Below are 20,805 nucleotides of genomic sequence, written 5' to 3'. Positions count from 1 at the left end.
CTGTGAACCTCTTCAGGGTTAGGACTTTGCTTTTTCATCTTTGTATCCCCCACAGAATTTAGGCTAATGGTGCTGGTTACTCCATCTTTTGAATGTTAGAAATGGAAGGGAAAGGAGTACCAGAAGAGACACTCCTTCCCTCTCAATGCCATTTCCTTCCCCATCCCAAAGGGTTTACCTCAAGGGCTCACTTAGCGTTTTTGCCTGGAGAGTCATGTTAGCGGTCTTCTGAGCCCCCAGTTGAATCAACTCAACCTTTCTCACTTTACAATCCTGGAAACATCTACTATGTGTCGGGCACTACAGTAGATGCTGAGGCTACAAAATTAATAAGAGTCTTTGCCCTCGAGGAACTTAGAGAAAAAGCTGGAATAAAAGATAAGTAAATAGCCCAATTATTGTTCTGATAGAAGTAAGGGCAAATTACTAAGGAAGCATGTGGGAGCTGGGCATCTAACCCTAATGGAAGGGGAGTAATCAAGGATAGCTTCCCAGAGGAAATGATGCTTGATCTAGGTCTTGTAGGATAAATGGGAATTTGTCGGGCAAAAAGGAGGGAGGTGAGGCACTTGCTTAATTCTCCCAGCACATTCCAAAGAGAAGTCTGTCTTCAGGAGGACTGCCCTTGACCAGCTCCTGGGAGACAACCTCTGAGCCCTCAGAATAGCCTGCCTGATAAAATTGTTTTTGAATGCCTGAAGCCCTGGGCCATGCTGTATCAGTTTGACCTCTGGGAGGCTGGAGATGGAGTAGTTATGCTCAGTCGTGCAGGAGCTGCATGCCTATGTGAATGGCCCCCAATAAAAACCCCGGATACCAAGTTTGGGTAAGCTTCCTGTTTGGCCATACTTCAAGTGTGTTGTTACACGTCATCACTGGGAGAAAGAAGCAAGTGCCTCTGTGACTCCACTAGGAGGGGGTATCTGGAAGCTTTCACCTGGCTTCTCTTGGACTTCACCAATGCACCTTTTCTCTTTGCTGATCTGAATCTGTATTCTTTCACTGGAATAAGCCATAACTTTGTATAATTGCTCTTCTGAGTTCTGCAAATCCTTCCAGTGACTCAGCAAGCCTGAAGGAGCCTGGTGACCCCTGACACAGCATCCATTGTCTAGTATAGTGAAAACTACAAACATCTAAATAAATGCAAGTAATGGAGTGGTTAAAGAAGTTGTTTTATCCATTCAATAAAATACTAGGCAACTATTTAAAAAGATAACAAAGGAAGTGCTTGATGCTAGCTATATTATAAAATTTTTAAAGATGGTTTACAAATAGAAAGCATGTCTGAGCATATATATGTGTATATATATATATGTATGTATGTATAGGAATATATACATATGAACTGTTAACAGTGGTTATTTCTGGGAGCTGGCATGAGGAGACTTACATGATAGGCTTTATACACTTCTTTCTATATAGTTTTAATCTTTTTTCAACAGGTATTATTAAAATTATTCACTGTTAACAATCATAGGTATTGACATTCTGGAAAAATGGGGGGAAAAAGAATTAAGGGTTAATTTCCTGGACATTTTATTAAGATATCCTAATCATTCCCTCAGCTTTATTAGTTTTCTGTTGGGAATGAGCTTTTCTTCCTCAACGCCCTAAAATGAATATAGTTTCCTTCAAGGATGGAAGTAGGAGACACTTCTGAATTGTTGTTGAATACCCACAAAGCCCGGCTCAGTGAATATCTGTATCTGGGGTAATAATAACGCCTCAATTCCTGAGGCTGAAGTGTATTTACCAGCTTCTGTATTTTTCCTCCTAGCCACTAGTTGGCACCATGTGCCCTTTGGCAAGATACATTTTCTGTACCTCCCTTGAAACAGGGGAAAATGAATATGGCGACATGCAAAAAAGCAGGGTGTTAGGCCCAGGGAAGGAAATTCGTCTTTAGAGGGGCAGCTGGGTTGCTTCCTGTCAAGGAGAAGAGAAGAGGCTCTATGTCCTAGCACTGGTAGGTGCACGTGTGTGCGCACACACACATGCACGATGTATCTGTTCATTTTATTACGAGCAAGCCTACATCATTGATAAGCATGAATTAGGCAAAAATTCTAAGAGATAGTCTAGTATGCTGTGGTTTGCATTTTAAGAAGACACCCACGCATTCTATGTAACATGGCCTAATCACACGAGAATACACATCACCCAGCCTTCCTGTTCTTTGGTTTTCTTCTAGAGCACAGTCACAAGTATGATTCATCACTTTCATCTTTAAAAATATTTGCTGTAAGTGCATATCTGTGCTGAGCAATGAGCAGGGAAACTTCCCCTCTTCTGCCCCATTGCCTCCCCATCATGGTCCAAAGACAAGTTCCTCTTTCTATCTCCAACATGTTGCCTAGGCCCTCCTACACCCAATGAATTATCAGTAAATGTTTGCCAGTTATGTTCTTAATGGGGCTTAAGATCTAGGACAGTTATGAAGATACACATGAAATGTACTTTAAGATCCCCAAATCAAAATGGTGACGAAAAATATAAATGGGTGATAATAACATAATTCTATTACTTTTTCTGTGTTCATGAGTAGAAGGTGTATACTTACAAAATGGTGAGTTCAGATTTGGTACTGTCTTTGAGGGGCACAGTCTGAAGACAGAGAAAACCCAAGTCTGAATCCCAAACTGCTTCTGACCCTATTACCTATTAATATGTAATTGTATGCCTGTAGAAAATTATATGATTTCTCTAAGCCTCAGTTTCTTCACCTGCAAAATAGGAGTAATTATAGCCATATTACAGAGTTCTAACACGAATTAACTTATCAACATGTATTATTAGTGGGAGAAAGAAATCCCAAGCTGAACCATTGCATCAGAAGCAGCTCGGAGAGGATTCCATGCAGGAGAGGCTGAGCTGTGGTGAGGGAGATATGGCTGCAGATGGCTTGTCTTGAGGAAGCTGTTGAGCAGAGATAAATTGCTGAGCGTGATCAGTCCAGGAATTCAATGGTCATGAGATTTAACAGAAAGTGGATCCTAACTACCCATCCAGCTACAACCACACCCTGAAGTCCACTTATTTTTTTTTTTTTTTTTGCGGTACGCGGGCCTCTCACTGTTGTGGCCTCTCCCGCTGCGGAGCACAGGCTCTGGACGCGCAGGCTCAGCGGCCATGGCTCACGGGCCCAACCGCTCCGCAGCATGTGTGATCTCCCCGGACCGGGGCACGAACCTGTGTCCCCTGCATCGGCAGGCGGACTCTCAACCACTGTGCCACCAGGGAAGCCCCCTGAAGTCCACTTATTAATGTAGAGTCTGTGTCTTGGTAAAGATGTGTCCTCCTTCCCTAGAAGGGCATCTATTGTCAAGATTCTGAGGGAATAATTTCAGCTCCACAAACCCTGGGACCAGAGATGACTGAATAAAGTTGAAGCCCCCTCGTTATGTAAGGACAACTTGGTCAGCTGATCCAACAACTCCTCCTGCCTTATTCCCAACTGCGTCCCCCACTCACCCCCAGTATTTACAAACTCATCACATTGTAGGACTATCCATTTGAGGAATACTAGGGCAGGAACTGGCTGATGATATCTGGGTCGTGCTCTCAGTTCCTTTTTTGACTCAAGGAGAAAGTGGTAAACAAAGAGTCAGATGAGTAGAGCAAAGGAGATCACAGATGTTCCCTGTTGCGTGTCAGAGGTTTGTTGGGTTACATTTTGCAGAACTCCTCTCCCTTCATTCTTCCCCAAACAAAATACAGAGAATGGCCACAGTTGCCCCTTCCCAACGTCACAACCTTTGGAGCTCTCTTGCAGTCTAAATGTAGTCAAGTGTGTTGTAATGGAAAGAGCTCTGGACTTGTATGCACAAGTCCTAGACTTAAGTTTTGGTTCCATCATGTATTAATTATATAACGTGGCCAAGCCAGTTAAGCCCTCTGAGTTTCAATGGCCCCACCCCAAAAAGGCAAGGCTAATAATGCCTGCTCTAACATTCCCTAAATGATTTTAAACTATAAAAATCGGAAATCCTATAAACTTTTGGTCAGTCCACAGAATATTTCTAAATCCTTTAAAATGTTGTTCCTTGCCCCCCCTTACTACCAAATATACTCTGCTGCTGCTTCTAAGTGTGTGTTTCATATGCACTGACTCATATCTTTCAAGATGTATTTCTTTGCCCACACCTCCCAATAATTACTCATCACCAGCCATGAGAACTGAAAACAGAGAGGCCATTTATAAATGTTCAAGCTGGCAGGAGGAAACTGCCCAAATAAAGGGAAAAAAACTAGATTTGGATGTTCAATAGAAGCATTTTTATATGATCCCAAAGTGGGAATAAGATGAAGCCCTTAGACTCACGTTTCCACTATGCAGACAGGGGTGCGAATACCCAAATCATGTGTTAAACTGACAGTACAAACAAAACGCTTAGGGAGCTCAGACAGAAAAAAAAAATAGTAACTTATTTTGGCTGGAGGAAACTGGGAAAAATTCTCTGGGAAGGTGGCATTTGAGTTGGGTCTTTCCCACAGGTGAAGGAGAGAGAGATGAGGGAGAAAGGAATGGAAAGGTGCTGGAAAGACAGAGAGCACTGAGGGGGAAGGCGCAGGGATATGAGGGCTAAGACACTTGAGAATGTTTCATTAAGTATATGCCCAATATGTCTGAAAATGAACGATTTGTTTTGAGACTTCACAAGCGATCCTGGGACATGTGTTCAGTCCCACTGGCCACATCCAGTCCTAATAGCGGCCATGCAGAGTTGCAGCCCTTTTGGAGGGAAGGGGCTACTACATGTACAGCATAGGCCTCATCTTTCCACAGCCCCTTTCACAAAGGGTCTCAGAATCCTTTAGTGGGGTCACTAAATGGAAAATGGATATTGGATGAGCCCCATCTGCTTCTATACCTTATACCTTTAGGCTATCAAAGCATTACTGGTTGCCTCTAATCCAAAATGATGCAGGTTAATGCAGGAATGTCTTGTAAGTACTTATAAAAAGAAGCAGCTATATTAGCTCTAATATTATCAACTATAGAAAGTATGGTGACTTAGTTAATAAAACTGTTTGAAAGTTGCTAAGAGAAATCTTAAAAGTTCTCATCACCAAAAATAAATTGTGTAACTATGTATGGCGAAGGATTTTAACTAGACTTATTGTGATGATCATTTTGCAACATATACAAATACTGAATCATTACTTACAGACCTGAAACTAGTGTAATGTTATATGTCAATTATCTTACCTCAACTGAAGAAGGAGAGGAAGGAGAGGGGAAAGGGAAGAAGAAGAGGAAGAAGGAGCGGGGGTGAAGGAGGAGGTGTGAGGAGGTGGAAGAGAAGAGAAGAAGCACCCACTAGGGGCCAGTATGAGCTTACCAAGAACAGTCTTGCCCTGACAGCCTGTTCTTTTTCTGACGATGACTAGACAGGCAGATTAGGGGAAATGCTCACCCACTGAATCCGTACTTCTCCAGTCTTTTAGACAGATCTCCTTGTAGATAAGGGTGAGATATATAGACTGAATATTAGAGCAATTGAATAGGTTGGTAATTGGTTAAACAATTGTACCCAAAGAGAAAAAAATGGATCCATGGCAATCATGAGAGAAATTTCTAGTGAGACAGCGCCATCATCTAAATTTCTTTAATCTGTTTGATTCAACTTTTTTTTTATAGTGATTTGGATTACGGTGCAGAAGACATGCTTACTAATCTGCATGTGTTACAGCTGAGAGGGACTACATTGGGATCCAAAATTGTCTTATTAAGCTAACAAAGACAAAATTCAAAAAAAGATAAATGTAAGATTCTGTATTTTGGTCCCCCAAATGAACTACATAAATACAAATTGGGGGTTGAAGAGGTATGCCTTAGATGAAAACAGCATCTTGGGTGGGTTTGCAAGCAATAAGCTTAATGAGGCTGGACAATATCACTTTCCTCCTGGGAGAGAGGCTATCCTTTAGGTTACACTGAACTCCTTGTCAAAAGACCTGAGCTCTATTTCTACCCCCACCACTAACAAGTTATTTAGTCTCTGCGTCTCCATCACCTGATCTCTAAAATTAACAAGTTGGACTAAATCTCTAGGTCTTTTACAGCAGTAAAAGCCTAGGTAGGACTCAGCCCTTTATTGTCTGAGGAGGTGGGGTGAACATCCACTTCATTACCTTCTCAAGTGTCTTCCCGAACTGCAGAGCCTGGAAAGCTAAAAGGGACTGAGACTCCCTTGCAGCTAGGTACGGGGTGTAACTTAGGTCTGGCCACTCAGAAGCCCTTGGACAACATACGGAAGGTACAAGTGAGGCAGAGGCTATACTGGTGCAGCTTCTGTTGCTTCCGGAACCAGTTTGAGGAAGCTGTTGGTTTTTTCTGCAGTAGCAATAGCAGCGATCCCAGTGTTCAGGCACTAGCTCTGTGGTGCTGAGGTGAGAAGCAGGACCCTGAGCATCCATTCCTTGGACTATAGCAGACAGGATATGTTGAAAGCACAGTTCATGGCATGATCAAAATGCACCTTTTTTTTTTAACATCTCTATTGGAGTATAACTGCTTTACAGTGTTGTGTTAGTTTCTGCTTTATAACAAAGTGAATCAGCTATACATATACATATATCCCCATATCCCGTCCCTCTTGCGTCTCCCTCCCTCCCACCCTCCCTATCCCACCCCTCTAGGTGGTCACAAAGCACCAAGCTGATCTCCCTGTGCTATGCAGCTGCTTCCCACTAGCTATCTATTTTATGTTTGGTAGTGTATATATGTCAATGCCACTCTCTCACTTCGTCCCAGCTTCCCCTCCACACCTCCCCATGTCTTCAAGACCATTCTCTATGTCTGCATCTTTATTCCTTTCCTGCCTCTAGTTTCTTCAGAACCATTTATTTAAAAATTCCATATATATGTGTTAGCATACGGTATTTGTTTTTCTCTTTCTGACTTACTTCACTCTGTATGACAGACTCTAGGTACATCCACCTCTCTACAAATAACTCAATTTCGTTTCTTTTTATGGCTGAGTAACATTCCATTGTATATATGTGCCACATCTTCTTTATCCATTCATCTGTCGATGGACACTTAGGTTGTTTCCATGTCCTGGCTATTGTAAATAGTGCTGAAATGAACATTGAAAATGCACCTTTTTTAAAAAAAAATTTTTGGCCTTGCCACATGACACCTTAGTTCCCTGACCAGGGACTGAACATGGGCCCCCTGCAGTGGAAGTCCTAACCACTGGACCACCAGAGAATTCCCCCAAATGTAGCTTTTTTAATCTTTTATAATCCATTTAAAATTCATTCAGTGGGGTAATCCCCTGCTCCCCTTGCTTCTCAAAGTGTGACCCAAAATGCCAGCACTGGCATCAGTTGGGAACTTGTTGGAAATGCAGATTCTCAGGCCCCACCCCAGACCCACTGAATCACAATCTGCATTTGCAGAAGAGCCCGGGGTGATTCATGTGTACATTAAATTCTGAGCCAGTCCCTGCTTGTTGTGCTTCTCTTGATAATGGATAGTCTTTTAACAACTTTAGGTCACAAGCATAGTTTCAATTTATGAATGAGAGTGCCCAGTCCTAGATGTTAATGAGCCCTTCAATCTTAATTCAGAGATAACTCTTTGTTCTCCTACTTACTCAGTTTAGGTCCTGACTTGGGAAAGGAACTTGACTGGTTTCTCTCTCTCTCTCTTTCTCTCTCCATACCTCCTCCCTCTCTCCTCAGTGTCTGTTTCCTTTTCACCTCACCTAGGCCAAAGTAGGAGAGAATAGGGAAGGGAGGGAGGATAGATAAAGAAGTAGAAAGTTCTTTGGCTGGGCAGCTTCCTGCTGTCTCAGCTTGGAAGTGACTGTCCAATTCTTTCTCCCATGGGCACTTCTGTGGACTTTTTAGAGGTGTTTGTTTGGGGGGACTGCTCTCCTCCATTCAAGGCAGATGCATCTTTCTTCCAGGAGAGCACTTGCACCTCTTTCCTCAGCCCCTAAGAATCTAGATTCATCTCCAGCTTTTTAGTGCTTTATTCAACCCCTCCTTATTGTACCGGAACCCATGCCAGCTCTCTGTCTTCCATGGACTATGGAAATACATACACACATGGCTTTGTCCCAGCAACTTCTGTAGTGCAGAATCCCAAAACAGGCTCTTCCATCCTACAGCCACAATTAACCTTAGCTTTCTCACGTGTGAGTCAGGCCCAGTTCTGTGTGTCTCCCTACCGTGGGCAACACATTTCAGACCTCTCTGGGTGAGTTCATGGGCATCTCCCTTATTAGGCTTCATGAGGAGAGGGTAAACTTTCCAAAACTCCCCACTGTGAGTAAGAATTGTGATGGCGACTATTCACATGGCAAAGAAACCTTCACAGACCTTCTCTCTTCTCCATACTCTGACCCCTTTTTATCTCCTTGATGTGATTTCAGAGTCCAAAAGTCAGGGAACAGATGCTTAACCATTTCCTTTGTAAATTCTGGGTATGATGATCCGGCTTCAGAATTCCATGTCTCTTGTATCATGAAATATCACTCTTGACATCCTGTCACAAGTGCAATTGCTTAATTGTAAAAAATAAAAATAAAATTCTGCCTTCCTGCCTCATTCTCCCTGGACACACCCACCTGAGAAACGGCATTCTGTTGTGGGTCCCACATTTTAAACCTAATATAGAGCAATTGGAGATGTGTTCAGAAAAGCTAGGATGGAGACTTCCTGGTGACACAGTGGTTGGGAATCTGCCCGCCAATGCATGGGACACGGGTTCGAGCCCTGGTCCGGGAAGATCCCACATGCCACGGAGCAACTAAGCCCATGCGCCACAACTACTGAGCCTGTGTGCCTAGAGCCCGTGTTCCACAACAAGAGAAGCCACTGCAATGAGAATCCCACGCACCCACGCACCGCAATGAAGAGCAGCCCCCGCTCGCCACAACTAGAGAAAGCCGCGCAGCAACGAAGACCCAACGCAGCCAAAAATAAATAAACAAATAAATTTTAAAAGAAAAAAAAAAGAACTCTGAATATTAAAAAAAAGAAAGGGCTTCCCTGGTGGCGCAGTGGTTGCGAGTCCGCCTGCCGATGCAGGGGACGTGGGTTCGTGCCCCGGTCTGGGAAGATCCCACATGCCGCGGAGCGGCTGGGCCCGTGAGCCATGGCCGCTGAGCCTGTGCGTCCGGAGCCTGTGCTCCGCAACGGGAGAGGCCACAACAGTGAGAGGCCCGCGTACCGCCAAAAAAAAAAAGAAAGAAAGAAAAGCCAGGATGGAGAAGGAACTCAAAATTAGGAACAGTTGAAAACACTGAAACCAAGTTTATCTTTAAGAAAACTAAGCATAACCTAAGCAATGTCTTTAAACATCTAAAGCCCTGACAAGAGGACCAGGAATTAGATCTGCTCTGTGTAACCCTAGGAGGTACAATGAGTAGAAGCTATAGCAAAATCATTTTACTCATTATCCATAGGAAGAATTTTCTAATTACCAGAGCTATCCTGAGATAGAGTGGGCTGTCCTTGGGAGGTAATAAGGACCACATCCTCACAAAAAGTCAAGCGTGGCCACATGGCAGGAGAAGTTTAGAAGGTCTCAATAAGTGGTTTCTTGGTTGAACTAAACAGGCTTTAAATTCCTTTCAGATTTTTGAGAACCTCCACTTCAACTCAAAAGAAGTCCACCTTTAGTCTCAGGCTACATGTAGTGTCATATGTAACTTTTTTTCTAGACATTTTAAAATTTGCTTTCCTAGATTTGCTTTTAGGGTGCATTTTGTATTTTATTAATCCTAAGAAATAATTTTTTTCAAACTACATTTAACATCTTTGAAACCACGATGCATCTTATAATTGTTGTCTTGTCATCGTTTTCATTGCTTAAAGCAAGCATGTACATTAAAGTACTGGCATCAAAATTTAAGAATGGGTGGGAGCATATTGGGAGAAATTTCTAGAGATGAAGGTGAAATATTCACAGGTTGTGAGGAGAAGTGGAGTGAGTGGTGAAGCAGACATGTTTAGCAACATTCCTGAAGTAGAAGTCAAAAGTAAGCTAACTCCAGATAATTGCAAAGCCAGCCTAAAAGTCTGGCAACGATAACTGTTACTCTTGTTATGGCTTCTTTTAAGAAACGCTGCGTTACTAATGCTCTTCACAGGAAAGAGTATGTTACAAGAATGGGAAAACACAGACTTGGCTAAATCTGAGTGGAAAAGTGTTTCAGAAAAGTCAGACTCTGAAAGTGAAATAGTTTTAGGAATACCTTACCCAATTTATTTCCCTTATAGTGTCCTTTTTTATGAATATTTAGAGTGATTCTGATTTTTTAATTTTCTGTTTCTAATTAAGCCTAAAAGACATCGTGTGGCTACTTGGCCACAATTTTCTTTCTTACTCTTCTCTTTAATGGTGCAACCTACAGTCAACGTCATTTTAGATTCAGTGAATTACAGGCATAATAACAATTTACTGCTTCTACCAAGTATGTTACTTGCATAATCTCTTTTAATCCTTCTAGCAGTTCTGTAAGGAAGACACTATTATAATTATGTCTTGCAGATGAGGAAACCCAACTTCAGAGACAGAGTATCTCGTCCAAGGCTACACAGCTGGTAAGTAGTAAAAGTGATGTTTGAACCCAAGTCTATTAACGGCTTAGCCAGGGTTCTTAATTTCTATACTCTGTCACCTCTAGGTCCAAAGCTAATTAGCTTGGCTACTACAACTTAACACGCTACATTAAGAGCATATTAACTGTAAAGAAACGGGGGAGAGGTCATTTCCCACATCACTGTAATGAGATTGGCTCCTTTGAACTGAAAAAGGCTAACATGTACTATACCAATTCTTCAGCCTCAGATGTTAGCTGAATCAGGAATGTACAGTTACATGAGTCCTCATTATAATTAGAATGTCAAGCATTGAAACAAATTATCTTTGCAGGTGTAATGACTGGGGAATAAACTAAACCAATATGGGCAAACTGTAGTACATGTTGGGAATTTGGTGAAGAACCAGGATGACCTGGCTGGGAATAAGAGCTCTACTTGGCAGAAAGTTCTCATTTAATAAGGAAATATAGACAGGAGTACATTTCTCTTAGTTAATTGCAGACCAGCTAACAAGAATTCAGAAGAGGGATGGATTAGGATTACAAACAGGGATATCGACTCTGGAAGGACTGTACTGCTGGGCTGTTGCACAACACAAGGTTAGTAACGTTACCAAGATCCAACTGGGGGAATTCAATAGCAGATAAAGAGTCAAGAGGTTCTCTGGGTCTAATTAAGAAATATATAAGTATGATGATATGCTATCCTGACTAGGGTAAGAGAAACAAGCTCTCTCATGCATAATCTGAAAATATCTATTAAAATTTTAAAAGGCTCACATTCTTTGATTCAGCAACTCTACTTAAGTCTAGGAGTTTATCCCACAGATATGTTCAAATATGTGCATAAAGATATAGGTGTAGGGCTTCCCTGGTGGCGCAGTGGTTGAGAGTCCGCCTGCCGATACAGGGGACACGGGTTCGTGCCCCGGTCCGAGAAGATCCCACATGCCACGGAGCGGCTGGGCCCGTGAGCCATGGCCGCTGAGCCTGCGCGTCCAGAGCCTGTGCTCCGCAACGGGAGAGGCCACGACAGTGAGAGGCCGGCGTACCGCAAAAAAAAAAAAAAAAAGATACAGTGTAAGAACATTAATTGCAACATAATTTAAAACAGCAAAAGTTTAAAAATAATCTAAGAGCTCATCACTAGGGACTGGCAAATGTCATCTCTCTGGTAAGTGATTTGTGAACCTCCACACCGAGCTTAGTGCTCCTCCTCTATGCTTTTAAGCACCTTAGCATCCCATGTCTTAAAACCTCTAGTAATGAAAAAGTCTGTTTATTTGTCTGTCTCTCTCTGTAAGGGTACTCTTATTTCCCTCTTTAGACAAATGAGAGATCTTGAGCTCAGAAGGCGTGTGCAGTCCACTCCCCACCAATAGAGGTTGAGGCCAAAGTATACGTAAAGGCACAGAGGTATGAAAGAGGCTGGTGTGCTGGGGAAAGAGCAAGTGGTCAGTGTGACCTCTATATATGTCATGGTAGGGAGTTTGGACTTTAACCTAGAGGATTTGATTCACTCTTTTACGGGAAAAGTCATAAGTGTAGAACCCAAAGAGTGGAGTTCCTTCTTTCTATAGAGTGAAGTCCAGATAAGAAACTTAGACTCAGGGAGGACAGAATGAGAGAGTAAAGCTGAGATCCAAATGAAACCTGCCAGAACCCTTTCTGCTCTCTGGTGGAGGACATTTGGGTTCCTTGCCTGGTATCTGGTATGGACTCCCACAGGTTTAGGGTCAAGGTCTGAGTCTGAGACACAGAAGTGATCAGGGAACCAGAGAGAAGCAGCTTCCTCCCCAGGCTTCTCCAGCATTTTGTTGCTACCCTTGCTGCTTGGGAATGAGCCTGAGATTCTCCTTAGGCAGCCTGGGCTAGCCCAAAGTTTCCCTAAATGCATGCTGGAACCTTAAACAGAAGCTGGATGAGGACTTTTTTTTTCCCCAGAGGAGCATGGCCAGTAAGCTGCCTGTCTGATATCTCTTGATATTTCCTTAGTGCAGGTCTTCCCGGGAGATCATTAACAGGTATTGTAGGGGAAGATCAACGAGAGCTGGGGAGCTTAAAGACAGTGGAGACTAGAGGGCATAAAACTCACTCTTTCCCCCGCCCCCCCCCACACACACATCATTCTAACCCATAAGTTCTTGTTCTTCCCCACTCCCCATCTCCCTAACCCTAAATGGAGGTATGTGTCAGGACAGGAAGAAAGATATTGTAGCTGCTAACAAGGTGTGAATGAGGAGATACTGAAGAGATAAAACTCCCTTTTGAATGGCTATTTCACCCTTTTGCTCTCTTAAAAAATGATCAGCTGAGTTTTTAAATTAATTTTTATTGGAGTATAGTTCCTTTACAATGTTGTGTTAATTTCTGCCGTGCAGCAAAGTGAATCAGTTATACGTATCAACTGATTTTTTTTAATGACTCGATTCTTTGATTACCTAGACTCTTGATACTAATGCTAGTCACTTCCTGTCTAGATCAGGGATGGCAGAAACTTCAGGCGACACGGGAATAGAGTGGGGTTAGCCAGGGAAGGCTTGCTGGGGGAGAGTTCTGAGAAGTGAGCTAAGCCTGCATTAGAAAGGTGGAAATCAGAACCACAAAGACCCTTGTAAACCAGAACCCCAGTACTGGATCATAGGGCCTGGACATAACTCCTCAGGGTTAAGCAAGTGTCCACTGAGGTCAGTTTATTTGATTGCTCTTTTGTAATTTCAAATTAGCTTCTCCTCCAGTAAGGCTTACTGATGCCCTCAGTAAGGAATGCTTCCAAATATCCAACAGGTTAAAGAACCTCTTAACAAGACTTCCATGTTCTGATCCCTTCCTACTTCCCCATGTTCATCTCCTGCCACCTTCTCCCTAAAACACCCCCCCACACACACACATGCATAAATACGCATAATTCTCCAACCACTTTCAATTATTTGCAGCTCTACAAACACACCACGGTCTTTTATGTCTCTTTGCCTTTGCACCCTCAGCCTGCATGCCCTACCCCTCAATCTTTTCACATCTCTTCTTGGTGAAATCTTGCTCTTCCTTCAAGATTCAATTTCCTCCTCTGAATTCCCAGTGTTTCATAGAGCACTTATCACATTGCACTGTAATTTGTGTGTGTACCCACCTGCCTCTCTCATTTTTATAATTTCAGTGACTTTGCAGTAATAACACGGTGAAGATAATACTAAGAAGAAAAGGATGAAGTATGTTGATGTTATTCTGGTTAATTGTTCAAAAAGAAATGGGAAATTTCATTGTGACTGAATATGTGTCAAGTAGAAGGATGGGAGGGTAGAGTTGTTATCAGTTCTAAGCCTTAGCAGTAAACGTTAACTGATGAAGGATAAGGACCCAATGAGAAATAAACCTCCTGGGAATAATTCACACCAGACTTGCAGAAAACCAATAGTTTTAGTAGGCAGATGAGGGACTTATAAAAATTGAATTGTATGTTAGTGTTGGAATGGCTCTTTGGGAGGTAAGAACATGCTAAAAACTAGAATTCAGCAATTTTGAGAATTTGTCTTAATCTTTCTTCAAAGAGATTTCTTGATGCTAATAGTACCACTTGTTTAGTTAGGCTAAAGTGAGCATGGCCTGCCTGCTGCCACCAGAGCCCATCAGCCTGTCTAGCTATGTTGGCGCAGGAGGTGCATCTGGGTGAGTCTAACAGTATGCTGACCCTTCTAACCTGGAATGGAGGCCCACACAAGTCCCTTTCCCTCTCTAAAACTAGCCCAGGACTTTGAGGATATACACTCATCAGAAACAGCACTGAAAGTCTTTTAAAATTTAACATTAAAGTCATGATGAATAATTACAACTTGACCCTTAAATGCTCCAAAGAGCTTAGTACCAAATAACCTTAAGTACCAAAAAACTGCCTGTGCTGAAATACATGTTGGGTGGATTTATATGAAAAGCTAAGGATGACTAAATTCAACTTCCAAACGTATACCTCAAAGTAGTAAATAACAGGTTTCTCCTTCCTTACTGAAATCTGTGAGGGGAAGGGAGCCATCAGAGGGAAGGCCTTGTGGTTACAAGGATGTGCTGTGTTAGACTGACATGGCAGCCACCACACTTTATAAGCCACAGTAAGACAGAGGGATGCAGAGATGGCTTTGTAGCATCTCCACGTGACGGGAAGCAGGAGAGACCAGGGATGGATACGCCTGGAGAGGGGGCAGTAACCATCCCCTCCCTCAGCTCTCCACAGCAGTGGTCTCAGGGGTTCCCTGACTCACAGCAAAGTGGGAAGCGGGGGTCTCGAGTGTGTCCCTGTGCTCTGGGAAGGCCTGTGCCTCCTTTAATTCCAGGACCACCCGGCTGAGAAGGTCTTTGAGCAGCTGCATTTCTCGGAGCAGAAGGTCCATGTCGGGTTTTAGGGCTCCAGTGGTTTGTTCCAAGGGGGTCAGCGGAGCGCAGGCCGGTGGCCCAGCAGTGGGGGCTCCGCCCGCGGGGAACAGCAGCCCGGCTGAGGTGGTGTTAGGGACGGAGGTGACCGACGGGACCGATATGGACAGCGGGGGTTTTCTGAAGGAAAGCGGCTTGTTACCGGGCGCCAAAGCCGCAGCCTGTGGGACCGGGACGGTGGTGGACGCCACGTCCAGGGGAGAACCTGTGAACGCAACATACAGAGAACCGCACGGCTGAAATCCTTCTCACAAGGGCTGCGGAGTAAGGAGGGGGCAAGGGATGGGGGTGGTGGGGGTGGGAGAGAAGCGCCGGGCCGGGGAGGAGAGTAAGGGGAGTGAGGAGGGTGGGAACAGAGGTGGAGAGGAGGGAAGGAAGGGGGAGGCGGGCGGAGATGGGGGATGGAGATGGAAGCGCGGGGAGAAGAGGGGGGCCGGCGAGACAGGCATTCCAGAGGGGCGGACGCAGTGCTCCCCTCCCGGGTGGGCTACCCACCCGGGTGGGCTTCCCGAAAGACAGTCACTCACCCCGCCCCGGAAGCTGCAGCCAAGGGCTGCGTTTCCGGACGCTGCGGCTGGCGGTGGCAACCTCGCACCAGTGTGATTCCAGCTCCTCGACCTCGGGCTCGGGGACGGTGTACTCGGCGCCCCAGTCGAAGCGGCGCACGGCGCGACTGTACTTGTAGAAGGCGAACTGCAGCGGCGTGTCGCGCTTCTGAGGGTGCAGGAGCGTCTCGCACCGCAAGACCACTCCGCCGAGGGCCGCGCCGCGAGCCTCCACCCGGCCCATCACCTTCAGCACCGGCGCCTGGAACAGCTCTGCGGAGAGGAGTCCCAGTGGCTAAGGATGCACTTTAGGCCGGCGCAAGGGTCCCAGGGAACCAGGTCCGGCTGGTTCACGGTCCCACGACCCCTCTCCCGGTTTCCCACAAGGGCCCGTAGCCGACCAGGAAGGAGGCTCTGTGTACACGTGGAGGGAGGAAAGTCTTTTGAAATGTGGGGAACGAGTCCACGAGGGAGGGGAGATCTTGAAAGGAGGCGGGACCAGGTATGAACCTTCGTGTCACCTCCCGACTGACACCCAGCTCGGGTTCTCCAGCCTAGAAGGGAGTCGCTGCGCCTGCTTCGCAAGACGCTCAGGAGCAGTTCCCTCGCCCCAGTCCCACAGTGATCCCATCTACTGCCGCTGTCTTTCTGGCTGGGGCTGCGGAGAGAGCTGCCCCCAATATGGGGGTCTCTACCCGGAGTAAGAAGCTGGATGTGTATCGGGGGGAAGGGACACCTGCCCCCACGCAGGCTACAGATCAAGGGCGACTTCACTGAGGAGCAGGAGAGGAGAACGTGTACTTGGTCCCGCAGAGAAATCCGCCATGTGCCAGCTAATGTAACCTCCGCCCCTCCTTTCCCCGCCTGGTTTCTGTCCCAGAATTTCCCAGGGCTCGCTTGCCTCCCTCCTCGGCCCCAAGTCTCCCCCACCTTGCACGGTCACGGCCACCTTGGCGGAGAACATGGGCGCGCTCTCCACCGGGATGCGCATGGTGCCGGAGCACTGGTAGCGCCCGCTATCGCTGGCGCGCGCCTGGGGCACCGTGTAGTTGGCGCTGGAGTGGAAGTAGCGCACGGGTTGGCCATCGTGGTAGTAGTGAAGTTTGTAGACGACCTTGTCGTACCAACCGCGGCAGCGCATGACCAGCGGCTCGCCCTCGAACACCGCAGCATAGGGTACTTGCAGGATCAGCCAGTCTACGACAGTCAGCACAAACAGACTCCAAGAGAAAGTCCAGCCCTGGGTCTCCCATACTTCTCCGCCTCCCTGCTCCCCCGTCCTCCCCCTTTCTCCTCACCAACTCCCTCCCCCCTTACTGGGCACCCCAGGAGCCTCAGAACAAGAAGCATCAGAAGGTGAGTGGGAAGGAAAGGGGAAGACCAGCCTTTTATTAGGTACTGAGAAGACAAAGATGCCTGAGACTTGGTTCCAGCCTCAAAGAGCCATGCCCATCAGAATCCAGTTTAAACTCCTTAGGATGGTATCAGGGCCTTCCTGACCTGGCCTCTGCCTACCTTTTCAGCACCATCTCAGGATTCTCCCCTGCCCCATGTCTCCTCTTCTCTCTCCACCTTCCATTCCTAATGCAGGCTAAGTCCATGCATACTGGACTGCTGGGAGAACTGGCCCTGCTCTGAGCCCAGAGGCTTTGTACCTGCCAAGAAGACCCCTTCACCTGCTGTAGTTGAGGCCTGCTTATCCTGCAGATCTGGGCTTAGATCCTGTCTCCTTGAGAAAACTTACCTGACCCCACCCCCAGACTTAGGCACCTCCCCCAGCACCCTTATGTACCTGATCACCATCATCATCATAGCCAACACTTACATAGCCCTAGTGTCTGCTAGATGCCACTTTAGGTGTTTTCCATCGAGAAAGAATTCCGCAAGTGATAGCCACAATCTCTGTGCTACTCACAGTTCCGCAAGCAGTGACTACCGTCTATCATATTCAATATCTTATCTGTACTCGCTATCAATTTCCAAACAAGAAACCACAGAGTATGGATGTGAAGTATAAGTGCTAATCTGAGCACTGAGTGATGATCTTTAAATTCTGAATACAAAATATAGCCTACCAGGCTAAAATGACATAACATTCCCTACAAAGTAGCCAATCCTGTGCCCTAATGAACAAATTACTGTTATTTCTCTTATCCTGTTTGGAAATCCTTTATCCCCCAGGGAATTGGTTTCTTAATTGACTCTTATGTACGCATGTGTACGTGTCTATAATAAAATTTTGCTGAAGTGCTTTCTTCATCTGCTTTTTTCTTTGAAAACCTATCAATTCATTTTTAATCTTCACAACAACCAAAGAAATAGATGCTCTCATTGGCCGTATTTTAGTGATGGGAGGCACAGAGAAGCGTCACACTGTTCAAGCGGGAGTAATTCCCCCAGCTGCACGCAGCCCGCCCAGGGACCCTCACTTTTCCTGCTTTGCTTTGCCCTTTCTCTCCCTACCCAACCCCCCTCCTCAGAAGTTCTCTATTCAGTATACCAGGTCCTTGGAGCCTCTTCTCTTCTGAGCTACTAAATGAACAGAAATGTTTATTTAGTGTCCATTGCGGCAGGATGGTAAGGGGACCTTTGGGGCCACACAAGGCTTACTGCGTCTCTCACATAGTGCCAAGCAGGTCCCTGCCTGCCCCCATAGACTCAATATAACCCCCTCCTTACTGCCCCAATGGGAGTGGCCCAGTGTCCTCCCCCACAGGAGGGCCATCACTACCAGAGGACATGTGTGCTACCCCTCCCCCATGCTCAAACACTCACCATTGGATACAGAGAGGTGGATGGGGTCACTGACAGGTGCTCCCCGTGTCTGGCATCGATACACCCCTGGTGTCTGCACCTCGATGCTCTTCTTGTGAGAGGGCAGGAGTAGGTGGCCCAAATACCAGAGAGTGCTGATGGGTCGGAGCTCCAGGAGCAGAGGGTGGTACCCATCACACCGCAAGGTTACCCTTTCCCCCTTGAAGATTGTGGTCCAGGGTGGGTGTAGAGACAATATGGGCTTCTCCAGAGTAGCTGGGAGGGTGGGGTATGGGAGGGTGCAATGTGAAAAAGAGAGTCAAGGTGAGGTGGCCAAAGATGAGGTCTGAGGTTGGGAAATCTCAGAAAATGCTAGCTTCCAGGACCCATCCCTGCGAGAGGAGAGACCACATTGGGCTACAAACTAGTCTCCTGCTCAGCACCATTTCTAAGTGCCAGTGCCTACAGGCAAACTGAGTCACTGGGATTGAGGAGCCATGAGAAGAGTCACTACCCCAGAACAGCTAAGAAGTGGGGAGTACCCAAGCAGGTCACTTAGGATGGTTGGAGTGGAAGTTGTAGAAAATCTGGATGAGGGATGTGTAAGACTCACCAGCTTGCCCACTGCTTGGAACTGCAAAACAAGAAATAAAGAAGCAAGAAGAAGGAGAATGTTGGAGATGAGAGGAAAGAAAGGGACTCACTTGACCATAGGAAGGATTCAACAAGTCTCAAGACCTGTTTTTCTTCTGCCTTTATTTCTCTCAGCTCTCAGAAATCCCCTTCCCCTTTTCCTCTCCAAAGATAGATAACGAATCGAGGATTGAATATTCCCGCAACACACACACACACACACACACACACACACACACACACACACACAGAAATACCCTGGCCCCCACTCTTCCCCACACCCAAAGTCCTTATGCCGCTGTTACCTCATTGAGGACTCACCCAGGAGCAGGAGGGCTGTCAGTTCCCACATGATGGATGGAGATGCACTGGCATGGGATGGGGGAAGGGAGAGAGAGAAGATGGCCAGTGCTGACCACTGAGTACTCGGAGACACTGCTGCTTCTCCCACCCATTTCTAATTCCTGAAGACGGTGGACTGGAGAGAGCAGGAGACAGGCTGGGTACGTGTCAACTCTCAGGTGTCCCAAGCACCAAACATTGTCCCACCTACACCCCCTGAAGCCACCTCACATCTCAGGCCAGCCCCAGCTCCTGTAGAGAAGGCCTGCTGAGCAGAGTCTGTGCCCTTTTCAGCCCACGAAAGCCACACAGAACCCCAGACTCTGGCAGGTGACCCTGCCACCTTCAGGCTCCCCAAAACAGCCCACTCCCATCCCACCTCCTCCCCATCCTCCAGCAGGCTCCATAAGCCTCAATTGAGAAAGACATCTTCATGTGCTTGAGGTCCACCCAGGACCTCACTTTTATTCTGCTCACTTCCTGCTGACAGACATTGGTGTGAGGCCTAGTGAGGTTGACACTGCATTGCGTTCACCTAAGGGTTCACATCCTCCCATGGGTGAATAGAAAAGCATGACTCACCAACCACCTTCTCTGTCACTGTCTTACAGTGTCACAGTCAAGAATAGAAATGTTATGTTTCCCCTTTCTCCCTTCCTGAAACCTTAAACCTTCAGAAGTTAGAAAACACTTCTTTCCTACCCATCCCAATGCTCTCACCCTATAGCATCTCCACTCACTTGTGCCTTCCTTCCTTTCATCTGTCCCCAACCATGCCCCAGTTCTAATAGTCCTTACCTGTGTTAGAGAAGTCACTGCATCAGCCCCTTAGAAGCTTCTCAGAACTGTCCTCCCAACTCTACTGCTTGTGCTTTCCAAGCCATGTGATCATACCCTGAGCAATGGGGAACCTGAATTCTCCTGTAAATACTTAATGAATTTTCCAACCTGATAGTATGTCTCCTTGGGCCATCTTCTGTCCTCACCCGTGGCTGTTTAATACTGGGGCATCTCCTTCCCTTGGAGCTCTGGCAGGAAGGAGATCCATTATCAGACCCTGTCAACTCTCTTAAAGACAGCCCCTTCCCCTCTTCCTTGCTGATGCCCAAAACTTCCATCGGAGAATTCCCTCATAGTTTCTCTTAATGTGCTAGTCCTTGTTGAAATGCAGGTGGCCCTTAGGGAAATGTGATTGGTCCTTTAAATTAAGCTGGTCACTTCAGATCCTGTTTTGAGAGCATGTGTTGATAAAAGAGAGATAGAGTCATATGGGTCTGAACAGTAGGGAGGTAATTGATAAGGTGCTCAGGAGTGGGGGAGGGAGGGAACTAGATACCAGGAACAGAGATTATAACTTGCCTGCTTTGGGAGGGGCCAGGTTAGGCAGTGCCCCCAGCTTCCCCACCTCCTGCCTGATACCTCATCTGGGGCCTGTGTGGGCCTTCCCACATCATTCACAACCTGCCCCCAAGGTCTAACCTCTGCACCAGGTCACCACCTCTATGATATGAATATAATGCACCCATCAGCTGTCCCTTAGTCTA

The 20,805-nt window shown here is 46.1% G+C and overlaps 1 protein-coding gene across 3 annotated transcripts; it reads right to left on the bottom strand.

The window, feature by feature from the left end:
• Positions 1-14,776: 14,776 nt before the first annotated feature.
• On the bottom strand, positions 14,777-19,271 carry FCRLB (Fc receptor like B). 3 transcript variants are annotated; one of them, XM_060008953.1, is made up of 6 exons: positions 19,241-19,271; positions 18,900-18,920; positions 18,308-18,562; positions 16,463-16,729; positions 15,515-15,805; positions 14,777-15,192 (listed from the first exon to the last, which is right to left on the bottom strand). In XM_060008953.1, the coding sequence occupies exons 1-6, from the start codon at positions 19,269-19,271 to the stop codon at positions 14,777-14,779; spliced, it is 1,281 nt and encodes a 426-aa protein (XP_059864936.1). The 3 variants fall into 3 exon arrangements, with proteins under 3 accessions (XP_059864936.1, XP_059864944.1, XP_059864951.1); XM_060008961.1 differs by having other exon boundaries at positions 14,986-15,192; positions 15,515-15,660; XM_060008968.1 differs by lacking the exon at positions 18,900-18,920 and having other exon boundaries at positions 14,986-15,192; positions 15,515-15,660.
• Positions 19,272-20,805: the final 1,534 nt, after the last annotated feature.

The sequence above is a fragment of the Delphinus delphis genome, chromosome 1, assembly GCF_949987515.2.
Source record: "Delphinus delphis chromosome 1, mDelDel1.2, whole genome shotgun sequence".
In the NCBI taxonomy this organism is placed as follows: Eukaryota; Metazoa; Chordata; class Mammalia; order Artiodactyla; family Delphinidae; genus Delphinus; species Delphinus delphis.
The sequence above is the reverse complement of the archived record's forward strand: the minus strand, read 5'-3'. Positions and strand labels throughout refer to the sequence as shown.